The sequence below is a fragment of the Eulemur rufifrons genome, chromosome 6 (assembly GCF_041146395.1).
Source record: "Eulemur rufifrons isolate Redbay chromosome 6, OSU_ERuf_1, whole genome shotgun sequence".
Lineage (NCBI taxonomy): Eukaryota > Metazoa > Chordata > Mammalia > Primates > Lemuridae > Eulemur > Eulemur rufifrons.
The window spans coordinates 53,331,991-53,344,498 of record NC_090988.1 but is presented as its reverse complement, the minus strand read 5'-3'; the positions used below and the strand labels follow the sequence as shown (position 1 = coordinate 53,344,498).

General features: G+C 36.2%; 1 protein-coding gene across 4 annotated transcripts in view; it reads right to left on the bottom strand.

Moving 5' to 3' along the window:
- Positions 1 to 12,508, bottom strand: part of RAB6A (RAB6A, member RAS oncogene family) — a 68,806-nt gene that overhangs the window by 45,437 nt on the left and 10,861 nt on the right. For all 4 annotated transcript variants that reach the window (XM_069469277.1, XM_069469275.1, XM_069469274.1 and 1 more), the window contains exon 2: positions 2,717 to 2,775. In XM_069469277.1, the coding sequence (XP_069325378.1) occupies positions 2,717 to 2,775 (59 nt within the window). The remainder of the gene's footprint in view (positions 1 to 2,716; positions 2,776 to 12,508) is intronic.

Here is a 12,508-nt window from a genome sequence, read left to right as displayed (position 1 = left end):
GAAGTTCCCTTCTCTTTCTAGTGTGTGTGCTCTGTGTTTTTATCATGAAAGGCTGCTGGATTTTGTCAAATGCTTTTTATGTGTCTATTGAAATGATCATGTGATTTTGTCCTTTCTTCCATTCACACAATGTATTATATTGATTGCTTTTTGTATGAAGAACCAACTTTGCGATCCTGAAATAATTATCATTTTATTAAATAGTGTGTAATCCTTTTTTACACAGTGCTTGAGTCAGTTTGGTGGTATTTTTTTTTTTTTTTGAGGATTTGTGTCTATATTCGTAAGGGATATTGGTCTGTAGCTCTCTTTAATGTTGATGTCTTTGTCTAGGTTGGGTATTAGAGTAATACTGACCTCATAAAGTGAGTTATGATGTGTTCTCTTCTATTTTTTAGAAGAGTTTATAAAGTGTTAGTGTTCTTTAAATGTTTCATAGAATTCACCAATGAAACAATCTGGTGCTGGGATTTTCTTTGTGGGAAGTTTTCTGATTACTAATTCTATCTTTCTACTTAGTATAGGTAGATTCAGATTTTGTTCTTGAGTTAGTTTCCACAGTTTGTGTCTTTCTTGGGATTTGTCCATTTTATCTAGACTATCTGATTTATTAGCATATACCTGTTCATAATACTCCATTATAATCCCTTCTATTTGTGTATGGTTGGTAGTAATGTCACCTCTTTCACTCCTGATTTTGGTATTTGAGTCTTCCCTCTTTTTTTCTTGATTAGTCTAGCTAAAAGTTAGTAAATTTTGTTCATCTTTTTGGTTTTACTGATTTTCTCCACTGTTTTTCTGTTCTCTCTTTCATGTATGTCTGTTCTAACCTTTATTAGTTTCTGTATTAAGTATGTCTTTTTATTTTCTATATTTTTGATGCTTTGACATCAGAGGCATTGCTGACACTGGAGGGACTGCCCTTCCCCGGGTTTGCCTTTTTCTTAGTGATAGTAAACTCACCTATGAGCACAACTTTCATAAGCAAACCAACCGATCCAAAGCCAATACCCCAGCACCTCCTCTATCATGCTGAGGGCCACTATTATACTGCCCTAATCACCTGGGCCATGTATCAGACAACTAGGAACAGGCCCTCAACCCCAGAACCACTGAAATTATTCAAACTACCTAATCCTAAACCTGTTTACCCTGTGTTGTGCCTGTTCCTTCTCATGGAAACCACGATAAAGGCTCTTGCCCACATTTCTCCAACCTTCTGCCTTCTGACTGACCCTGGTGCTTCCCCATGTGGCCTCCCATGGCACAGCATATCCCCCTTCTCTTGGGACCTGTGAGTTTTAACAAACTATCTTTTCAATGGCAATCATCTCCTGATCTATTGGCTTCACCATACCCCAAACAATAATAAAATCTAAATTTTAAAATGGACTCTTCCTTCTGCTTGCTTTGGGTTTAGTTTGCTTTTTTCTAGTTTCTAAAGATGGAAGGTTAGGTTATTAATTCAATGTCTTTCTTCTTTTCTGTATAGTACTGTTTTAGCTGTATCCCATAAGTTGTGATATGCTGTTTTTTTTTCATTCATCTCAAAGTATTTTCTAGGCCGGGCGCGGTGGCTCACGCCTGTAATCCTAGCACTCTGGGAGGCCGAGGTGGGCGGATCGGTTGAGCTCAGGAGTTCGAGACCAGCCTGAGCAAGATCGAGACCCCATCTCTACTAAAAATAGAAAGAAATTATATAGACAGCTAAATATATATATAGAAAAAATTAGCCGGGCATGGTGGCACATGCCTGTAGTCCCACCTACTCGGGAGGCTGAGGCAGGAGGATTGCTTGAGCCCAGGAGTTTGAGGTTGCTGTGAGCTAGGCTGACGTCACGGCACTCACTCTAGCCCGGGCAACAGAGCGAGACTCTGTCTCAAAAAAAAAAAAAAAAAAAAGTATTTTCTAATACCTCTTGTGATTTCATCTTTGACATTCATTATTAAAGAATGTATTGTTTAATTTCCACATATTTGTGAATTTCCCAAATTTCCTCCTGTTAATGATTTTTAATTTCATTGCTTCATTATTCTTGACTTCAAGTGTCGATCAAAATGTCACAGGATCCAAGACTTGGATAAAATCTCTATAAGAGAATATCTATCATCACTTCTAATTCCATCCCAGATAGTATCAGAGATAATATTTCAGGCCGGGCACGGTGGCTCACGCCTGTAATCCTAGCACTCTGGGAGGCTGAGGCGGGTGGATCATTTGAGCTCAGGAGTTCGAGACCAGCCTGAATAAGAGCAAGACCTCGTCTCTACTAAAAATAGAAAGAAAATTAGCTGAGACAACTGAAAAATATATATAAAAAATTAGCCGGGCATGGTGGCACATGCCTGTAGTCCAAGCTACTCGAGAAGCGGAGGCAGAAGGATCGCTTGAGCCCAGGAGTTTGAGGTTGCTGTGAACTAAGCTGACGTCATGGCACTCTAGCCCAGGCAACAGAGTGAGACTCTGTCTCAAAAAAAAAAAAAATAATAATAATAATTTCAATAGACTTTGGAAGAGAAGACAAAACAAATCAAATGATAAAGCTGAGGAGTGTGGACAAAATCATTTATACTTTGTATTTATATAGCATTTTACAGATTACAGAAAGTGCTTTTACATCCATAATTGCATGTAAATAAGTAAATTTTTAAAAATATGTTGAATATTACTTGTAACACAAAATAGACAACCAATAAATTGGCAAAAACAAAATACCTGATAAGTATTGTCGAAACTGTCATACATGAATCTGGTGATCAAAGATGTCTTTCCAACTGAAATGAAAAGAAAAAAAGATTTGCTCAGTGAACACATTATATTGGGTTCTCAGGCAATTCTACAGAGAACTACAATTATAATAAATTCTGCAATGGTTCTGACACTAATTTAAAACCGTATAGCCCCAAATTTGTCAACGTGACTTTCTCTAGTAACAGATAACAATCTCTCAAATTAAGAGCATAGGCAAAGAGTATTTATAATAGTTAAGAGTTGCAGAAAACGAAGAGAGAAGATGGAGGAAAATAATTATGTTGACATTCTTAATTTACAGAAGGCCATGCAGATTATTTACTTGAGTCCTAACAAGAACTAACGGAGGCTCAGGTCCACTTCATTTAGTGAATCAAAGTACAATCCGTAAGAGCTGAAAGACAAAAGAAAGAATCCTAGGACGGGTATTAGGGCTAGAAGAACTAGGCTGTTTAAGAATGAGAAAGAAGTAACATGGAAGATGTTTTGAAACTAATCTCAAGAGCAAATAGATCTCGTCACTTTTCTGGCAGGGCAATTTCAAAGGTTCATAATTCTACTTTGCACTGATATTTTTAGGTTAATCCATATGAAAGTGCTACCAGGCAAGAATAGTAGAATGCTGGCAATTCTTGACCAATGAGCACACTTTTCATGGGCAAAAACCATATCTGATTACTTTTCTATTTCTCCAGTAGCTTGGCACAGAAAAAATAAATACTAAATGAATGCAAGAAATTGTATCAATTAGAAAGGAACTGGGTAAATGAATATCCCTAATGATCCCCAAAATGGAAATACTTTTTGGGAGGATAAAAACCATACGTAGTCATTCTTATTTTAGTATGAATTTAAGTAACTTTTGATTTCAGCCCAATTTCTAGAGATCAGATTCTGGCTTCTACATTTCCCTTTATTCATATGCCATATGAAAACCTGAGGAAAAAAAAAAACTGGGCCAAACAGAAGAGCCGCAGAAAATTATCTACCCCCAAATGTCTTATTCTGCAGAGCCTAAAATAGCAGGTTGAAGAGAAGAGCTATAACTAGTTTCCCCAGACACTAATCAAAAGCAAACCGATGTTTGGGAAGAAGCCTCTTTATAAAGCAATGAATTGGCCAATGCACTTCTTTACTAGTAAATAGCACATACAGTTTTTATTGTTTTGAAAAATGCCAACATTTTTTTACTTAAAAAAACAAAATGCATGTTGTGAGATAGGTAGTACAGAAAAGATCAAGAACAATTGAAAATTTCCTGTATCTTACCACCTATATACAATATAATCAATGTTAAAACTTTGGTATATGTATCTCCAAAATATTTTTCACATATAAGAATATGTATTCGACCAGGCACGGTGGCTCACGCCTGTAATCCTAGCACTCTGGGAGGCCAAGGCGGGTGGATTGTTTGAGCTCAAGAGTTCGAGACCAGCCTGAGCAAGACCAAGACCTTGTCTCTACTAAAAATAGAAAGAAAATAAGCTGGACAACTAAAAAATATATAGAAAAATATTAGCCGGGCATGGTGTCTCATACCTGTGGTCCCAGCTACTCGCGAGGCTGAGGCAGAAGGATCGCTTAAGCACAGGAGTTTGAGGTTGCTGTGAGCTAAGCTGATGCCACAGCACTCTAGCTGGGCAAAAGAGTGAGACTCTGTCTCAAAAAAAAAAAAAAAAAAAAAAAAAAAAAAAAGAATATGTACTCAAAGACAAAACTCTAGAACCATTCACAGTACAGTCAGGAACAACATATAATACATACTAATATTATTTAACACTGATCTCAATCTGTGAAAATTAAACATGAAAATAGGAAGAGAAAAAAAAGCATTATGCACTTCCCAGAGAGGAAAAAGTATGGGAAAAAACAAAGGAGTATATAAAATATGTAAGAAATACAAAATAGCATACTTGTTAAAAATAGTTTTTTGTTTAAAGGGTTAAGAATTCAGTATTAAGGCCAGGCGTGGTGGCTCAAGCCTGCAGTCCTGGCACTCTGGGAGGCCGAAGTGGGCGGATTGTTTGAGAGCTCAGGAGTTCGAGATCAGCCTGAGCAGGAGCGAGACTCCGTCTCTGCTGAAAATAGAGGGAAGTTATATGGACAGCTAAAAATATATATAGAAAAATTGGCTGGGCATGGTGGTGCATGCCTGTAGGCCCGGCTACCCGGGAGGCTGAGGCAGGAGGATTGCTTAAGCCCAGGAATTTGAGGTTGCTGTGAGCTGGGCTGACACCACGGCACTCTAGCCTGGGTAACGGAGCAGGACTCTGTCTCAAAAAAAAAAAGAAAAAGGAAAAAAAGAAAAAACAAAAAAGAATTCAGTATTAAGCATTTTGAATATGATTCTTCAATATGGAGTCCTTATAAATTTATTGTTTTTGTTCACACCAAATCTACTGTAAAATAGTATGCAAACTAGTGATGATTTGCTTAATGTTTGTTTTTCCTGCTAAACTACAAGCTCCGTATCTGTCTTGTTTACTCCATATCATCAGAGCTTAACACAATGCTTGGAACAAACTAAGTGAAAAACAAATGTTCACTGAATTGACACCAAACACTTTCTAAAAGGTAAACAGTATATTATCTAGGGATATTCAAAGTAGACCTTATTTTTAATTAAACAAGTGATTTCATTATAAATACTGCTCTTATAAAACACAATAAAGTTAATAATATACTTATTTTAAAAGATGCCCAGTGACATGACCTCTGTTAAATACAAGGACTACACATTAAGTGTCTACGGATTGTAAGGTCAAGTTTATGGCCTTTGATCTCCATGCACAACAACGCAAAAAAAAGGTAAAATTTACCATGTTTTTTATAAAAGTGTCTGCATCACATATTCTAGGTGTTTATGATAACAACTCTACAAGTGAAGAAATTTTATTTCCATTTTTCAAGAACAGGTAAAAAGCTCAGAGAAGTTTAGTAAACTGCCCAAGTTTAATCAGTTACTTCTCTGCAAAAATGTGATTACACTAAATTTTTAACCAAAGATCATGTTCTTCCCAATATACTACTTTCCTATGTTTTATATATTTATTTTATACACACACACACTTTTTTTTTAAGACAGGATCTTGCTCTGTCTCCCAGGCTAGAGTGCAGTGGCATCATCATAGCTCACTGCAGCTTCAAACTCTTGGGCTAGAGTGTTCCTCCTGCCTCAGCCTCCCAAGAAGCTGGGACCACAGGCATGTGCCACCACACCTGGCTAATTTTTTTCTTTCTTCCTTTTTTTTTTTTTTTGTAGAGATGGCGGTCTTCCTTGTGGTCAGGCTGGTCTCAAACTCCTGGCCTCAAGCAATCCTCCTGCCTCAGCCTCCCAAAGTGCTGCGATTCTAGGCATGAGCCACTGCAGCCAGCATGTTGTATGTATTTCTAAACGTAGCATGGCCACAATGACATAAGAGCTATGTTGCACCACCTACTCAGTCTTCAGGTTTTGAAGAACCTGAACACAAGTCATAAGAAAACAGAAAATGAAAGGAACTATATCCTTTTTTTTGAGACAGTCTCACTCTGTTGCCTGGGCTAGAGTGCCATGGCATCAGCCTAGCTCACAGCAACCTCAAACTCCTGAGCTCAAGCAATCCTTCTGCCTCAGCTTCCCGAGTAGCTGGAACTACAGGCATGGGCCACCATGTCCGGCTAATTTTTTCCATATATATTTTTAGTTGTCCAGATAATACATACAAAGTGGTTAACTCCTCCCATAATATACTCTTGAAGGATACCTAGGATTCAAGAAATGTAAGACTATTTGCACAAAAGGAAAATCCTCACTTATTCTACTATCTATCTATATGACAAGTTATGATCTGTTTCACAATTCTTAGTCAGTTTACAGTGGTCAGATAGTACTGAATCAGATCAATTAGATATTTATATTTTCTAACTTTTCCCCACAGAAATAGGCCACTATAGAAGATTAATGTGCAATGATAATAGTAACTTAAATCATATGCTATGATTTTAATAACAAAGCAAATAAAAAAAAACCACTATCTGTAGTCACTGTTCCATCATGGTTAACAAAGACAGATAAGAAAAGTACCTAGGGATCACAGCAGAAAAGCTCAGCTGCAAGCAAATCTCACTGCAATATCATATTGCAAAGGACCTTTCACCTAGATGATGCAATTCTGTAGCAAAACAGAAAATCAATTAAACCAAGCTAATGCCACTTCAATGTAGCTCACCTAGTCAATAACACCAGAATTTAAAAATCTAGTAGTCTTTCTCTAAAAGATCTAAATTAAATAGATTGTTTCTCCTTAACCCCCCCCCCCACAAAAAACCAAAAAACTACAACTATACTTAACAATCACATTTGAAAATGCAGAGGATCAGGCCAGGCGCGGTGGCTTACTATGCCTGTAATACTAGCACTCTGGGAGATGCGGGTGGATCGTTTGAGCTCAGGAATTCAAGAGCAGCCTGAGCAAGAGCGAGATCCTGTCTCTACTAAAAAAAAAAAAAAAAAAAAAAAAGAAAGAAATTAGCTGGATAACTAAAAATATACAGAAAAAATTAGCCGGACATGGTGGTGCATGCCTGTAGTCCCAGCTACTCGGGAGGCTGAGGCAGTAGGATTGCTTGAGCCCAGGAGTTTGAGGTTGCTGTGAACTAGGCTGATGTCACGGCACTCTAGCCTGGGCAACAGAGTGAGACTCTGTCTCAAAAAAAAAAAACAAAAAACAAAAAGGTAAACAAATGTTATAATGCTTGGGTGGCTACTATTTATGTTTCACTTCATTCTAAAACTACTAAATGCTAGGGAGTAAGGAGGTTGGAGGATAAGAATGTAAAAGCAAATATGTGTAATGTCCTGACCTGAAAGGAGTTTTCAGTTCACTGAAGAAAATGAACATGTACACACACAAGAGAAGGAACAAGAGAAGGAAGTACGGTGCAGTATCCAACCTCCATACTACCACAGGTATCTTTTCTCAATTTATAAAACATTCGAGGGCTCCCTAGGATCCATAAGATAATGGCAAAAATTCTCTAGCACCTATTCAAGGACCTTTACAATCAAACTCAAGTCTAACCTCTAGTTTCATCTCCTACCCTTGACAAACATAAACTTTGTCTGTCAATCATGAAAGGCTATTAGTTATTCTCCAAGCATACCATGTACTTTGGAGCCTCGGAGCTCACATAATATAATTTTGTGGAACTTTTCTTTCCTGGTTACATTATGAGCTTGTAAATTTGATATCAGATATGGTTCTGCCTGAAGGGAAAAAAACAAAATTATCTTTCAAAATTACATTCAGCCTAAGATTGTGATCTCTACAAGTATTTTAGATGGCAGCAGGGCCTTTATTTTACTTCTACAACAAAGTCAACATACTTTATGTATCATAAGGATAAAAAGAAGAGTCAAAATAATCTGTATCCTCAAAAAAACAGATCAGTGAAAAGTTCAAAATTCATATTACTGTAAGGCTCACTACTAGCATAAGACTCACTTTACCAGCGTTATTTCATTCAAACACTTAAGTGTAGAAATTTAAAATAAAGCATGGTCCACCTTTTCTTATGGGGAAAAATAAGAAAAATTGGCAACATAATAAGAAACATTTAACACTATCTCAAATTATCTTGTTCATGCATTTATTTACTAGTTCACCTCTTCCAATTACAAATGCTAAGATGAGGAACAAGAACTTTATTTGCCTTGTTCATTCATAGCTTTACTCACAGTGTCAGTTCCTGTCGGGCACTGAATGAATTAATTAATCAATGAAAAGAAACTTTATGAAGTAGACATCATTCACTACCTTAGGCAGTTAATATGGTCCAGAGTCTAGCTTACAACAGCAGCCTTGTATTCTTAGAAAAAGGAAAGTGGATACATCCCATGAGAACATACTTATAAAATCAAGCTCAAGAAACTGAGATATAAAACAAGGTCAGCCTGACAAGGTGATGCATGCCTGTAGTGTGAGCGAATTGGGAGGCTGAGGTGGAAGGATCGTTAAGCTCAGACGTTCAAGGCCAGCCTGGGCACCATAGTGAGATCCCCTCTCTTTAAAAAAAAAAGAAAAGGGTCAAATTTACTAATTATTTACAGTAAGAAATAACTTTTGTAAGAATGAGAATATTCAAATTGATATGATAGCAAATTTTCTCATTCAAGTTGCACACTTATAGTTTGTATGCTTTTCTATATGTATATTTTAATAAAAAGTTTCCCTCACCAAAAAAAAAATCTAAATTATTATCATTTGAAACAATAATGTCTGGCCGGGTGTGGTGGCTCACGCCTTTAATCCTAGCACTCTGGGAGGCTGAGGTGGGAGGATAGCTTGAGCTCAGGAGTTCAAGACCAGCCTGAGCAAGAGCAAGAGCAAGAGCAAGAGCCTGTCTCTACAAAAAAAAAAAAAAAAAAAAAAACAGGCAATAATAATGTCTTGTGGGGTTTCATACACATGCTTGTGTACATAAATACACAATAGTAAGTAAAGTCAGGAGGAGAAGTGATAAGTAGAGTTAAAAAGTTATAAGGTTCTTGTATTGTCCAGAAAGGTAAAATAATCAACTAACTGTAGACTGTGATAAATCAAGAACGCATAACACGACTTCTTGGGTAATCACTAAATAAAAGAAAAAAATATAACTTTCCAATTAATAAAGAATATGGAATGATTTTTAAAAGACTATGAATTCAAATAACATTAGAAAGGAGAGAAAAAGAAATATCCAGGACAAAAAAAAAAAAAGAAAGCACATTAACAAGATGAAAGATTTATTTTAAATCCAAATATATATTAAAAGTAAATGTACTAATGTTCCAATTTTTAAAACTTATTATAAAACCGGACAAACATAAAACCTAACTAGATGTTGTTTACTAAGACACATCTGAAACCTAAACACATAAAAAGGTTCAAACTAAAAAGACAGAAGAATATAAATACTGTGAAAACACTAGCCAAAAGAAAGATGGTATACCTATATTAATATCAAAGTAAAATTAAGGGCAAAAAGTATTACTAAAAATGAAGAGGAACACCTGATGATGATGAAAGGTTCAATTCACCAAGAAGACATAACAATTTTAAACTCATATACACATGATATTTAAATCACATAAAATAAAACTGGGAAGAACTACAAGGATAAACATACAGAGCCATAATCACAGTGGGAAATTTTAACATACTTTTAACAGAACAGACAAAAATTCAATAAGGACTCACCAGATTTGAAACATGATTAATAAAACTAAACTAGTGATCATATATAGAATTCTGTACCTAACAATATGCAAAATACATTATTGTTTCCAGGCAAACATGGAATATTTATAAAAACTGACATGATATATGGGCCACAAAGTCTCAGGAACATTAACACTGAAATTATATTTTCTGATCATAGTGCAATTAAGCTAAAAATCAAAAATATAAAGCAAACAGAAAATTCCCAAGTGTTTGGAAATAAAACAATATGCTTCTAAATAATCAATGGATTAAAGGAAAAGTCACAATACAAATTAGAAAGCATTCTGTACTGAATATTAGAAACAGTACATATCAAATTTCCAAAAAAGAACTATACTAGCAGTTAAAAGGAAATTTATATAATTGTACACAATCATATACAGCATATTTCAGAATGAAAAGCTAAAAATTATTATGAGCTCTGTATCTATCTCAATAAGTGGGAAAAGGGTCAGGCCAGGTGGCTCACACCTGTAATCCTAGCACTCTGGGAGGCTGGAGGCAGGAGGATTGCTTGAGCTTAGGAGTTCGAGACCAGATCTGAGCAAAAGTGAAACTCCATCTCCACAACCCAGCCTGGAGTTGTGGCGCATGCCTATAGTCCCAAGCTACCCAGGAGCCTGAGGCAGAAGGATTGCTTGAGTCTAGGAGTTGGAGGTTGCAGTGAGCTACAATGATCCCACTGCACACTACCCAGGGTGACAGAGTGAGACTCTGTCTCAAAAAAAATAAAAACAAAAACAAGGAAACTAAACAACCCTCCCCTCCTCACAACACCCCACCCCAGTAAAAAAAAGAAAGAAAAAAAAGGGAAAAGACCAGCTAAATAAACCCAAAGAAACAAGAGGCTGGGCATGGTGACTCAAACCTATAATCCTAGCACTTTAGAAGGCTGAGGCAGGAGGATTGCTTGAGGCCAGGAGTTTGAAAGCAGCCTAGGCAACATAGTGAGACTCCATCTCTACAAAAAAATAAAGAACTTAGCTGGGCATGGTGGCCAGTGCCTACAGTCCTAGCTACTGGGGCTGGGGGGGTGGGGCGCTGCTGAGGTGGGAGGATCGCTAGAGCCTAGGAGTTCCAGGCTGCAGTGAGCTATGATTGGGCCATTGCACTCCAGCCTGGTTGACAGAGTGAGAACCTCTTTTTTTTAAATAAAAAAAGAAAAGAGAATGCACAAATAACCAATATTAAAAATTAATTGATGGAGGTAAGATTACAGATCCCACAGACATAATAGGAATAATTTGTGCTAATAAATCTGAAATATTAGATGAAATGTACAAAGTCCTAGGAAAATAAGGAGAGAAAGAAAATCTTAATAGTCCTATGACTACAAAAGGAATTGAAGCCCTAATTTAAAAACCTTCCCCATGACTGCAAAAGACTAAGAATTGCCAAATGTGCTCTTGAATAAAAAGAATAAGGTGAGAGAATCTACCCTCTGGGTATCCAGCAATTTTTATATGAAGTTATAGTAAGATAGTTTGGTATTATTGCAAGGGCAGACAAACTAATTATCAGAACAGAAATCCCAAAACCAGACCAATGAATTTCTATTTGCTTATTACAAAACTGACATGGCAGAGCAGTGGGGAAAAGGACTTTTAAATACATGATATAAAGGATAATTACGTATCCACTCCGAAAGAAAAGAAACTTGACATCTACTTCATAGTATGTACACATAAAAATCAATTTCAAGTGGATTATAATATTAAATGGGAAAGGCAGAGCAAAACAAAAAATAAAACCTCTAAAATATGTAATAGAAGATATGTAATAGAAGAGACATTACACAGGCTATGGAAAAGCTTCTTAAAATAGGACACAAAAATCACTACCCATAGAGAAAAGAGTGATACATCCATCTACATTAAATTTAATATTTTGTGATCATGAAAAAGTAAAACAGGTAAGCAAGCCTAGGTTGGTCTGTTCAGGAAAAATTTCACACCTCTTGGACATAAGCTTTCAAGGAAAATAAAGCAAGTGTGACCCTCAACCACAAATGCCCATCTGTGTCATAAATGAAAACTTTTTGTTTCTCAAAACTGTGACTGCAGTCTCTTTTATGTGTACCTTAAAGTTTCTCTCCATGGCATATCTTGAGCAAATACTTTTTGATTTTGGAAAAATACTTCTAGATATTACAATAATGAAGTAATCAAAACTTAAAATGCAAGAAAGAAAAACAAAGCTTGAAAATATTCTCCCTCCAACTCTAGTAAAACAAATTTTACAGCACAACAATTTTTTTTAATTAAAAAGAAATTAATTAAAAGAGCCTTTGCTCTCACGGAGTTTAAAATTAGCAATATATCACTTTGGTATAGAAGATAAATTCTATATTTTAGTTCAGGGTTTTTTTATTTTGTCTTAAAGAAGGACTTTCCAAATAGTAGATCAGGATCTCAATGTAGCCGTTGCCTACTCCTTGTATTGAGGATACCCCAAAATTCCAGAGAAACGATGTACTGTCAGTCCACTTAGGTGGCCCCTTTATAGTGTC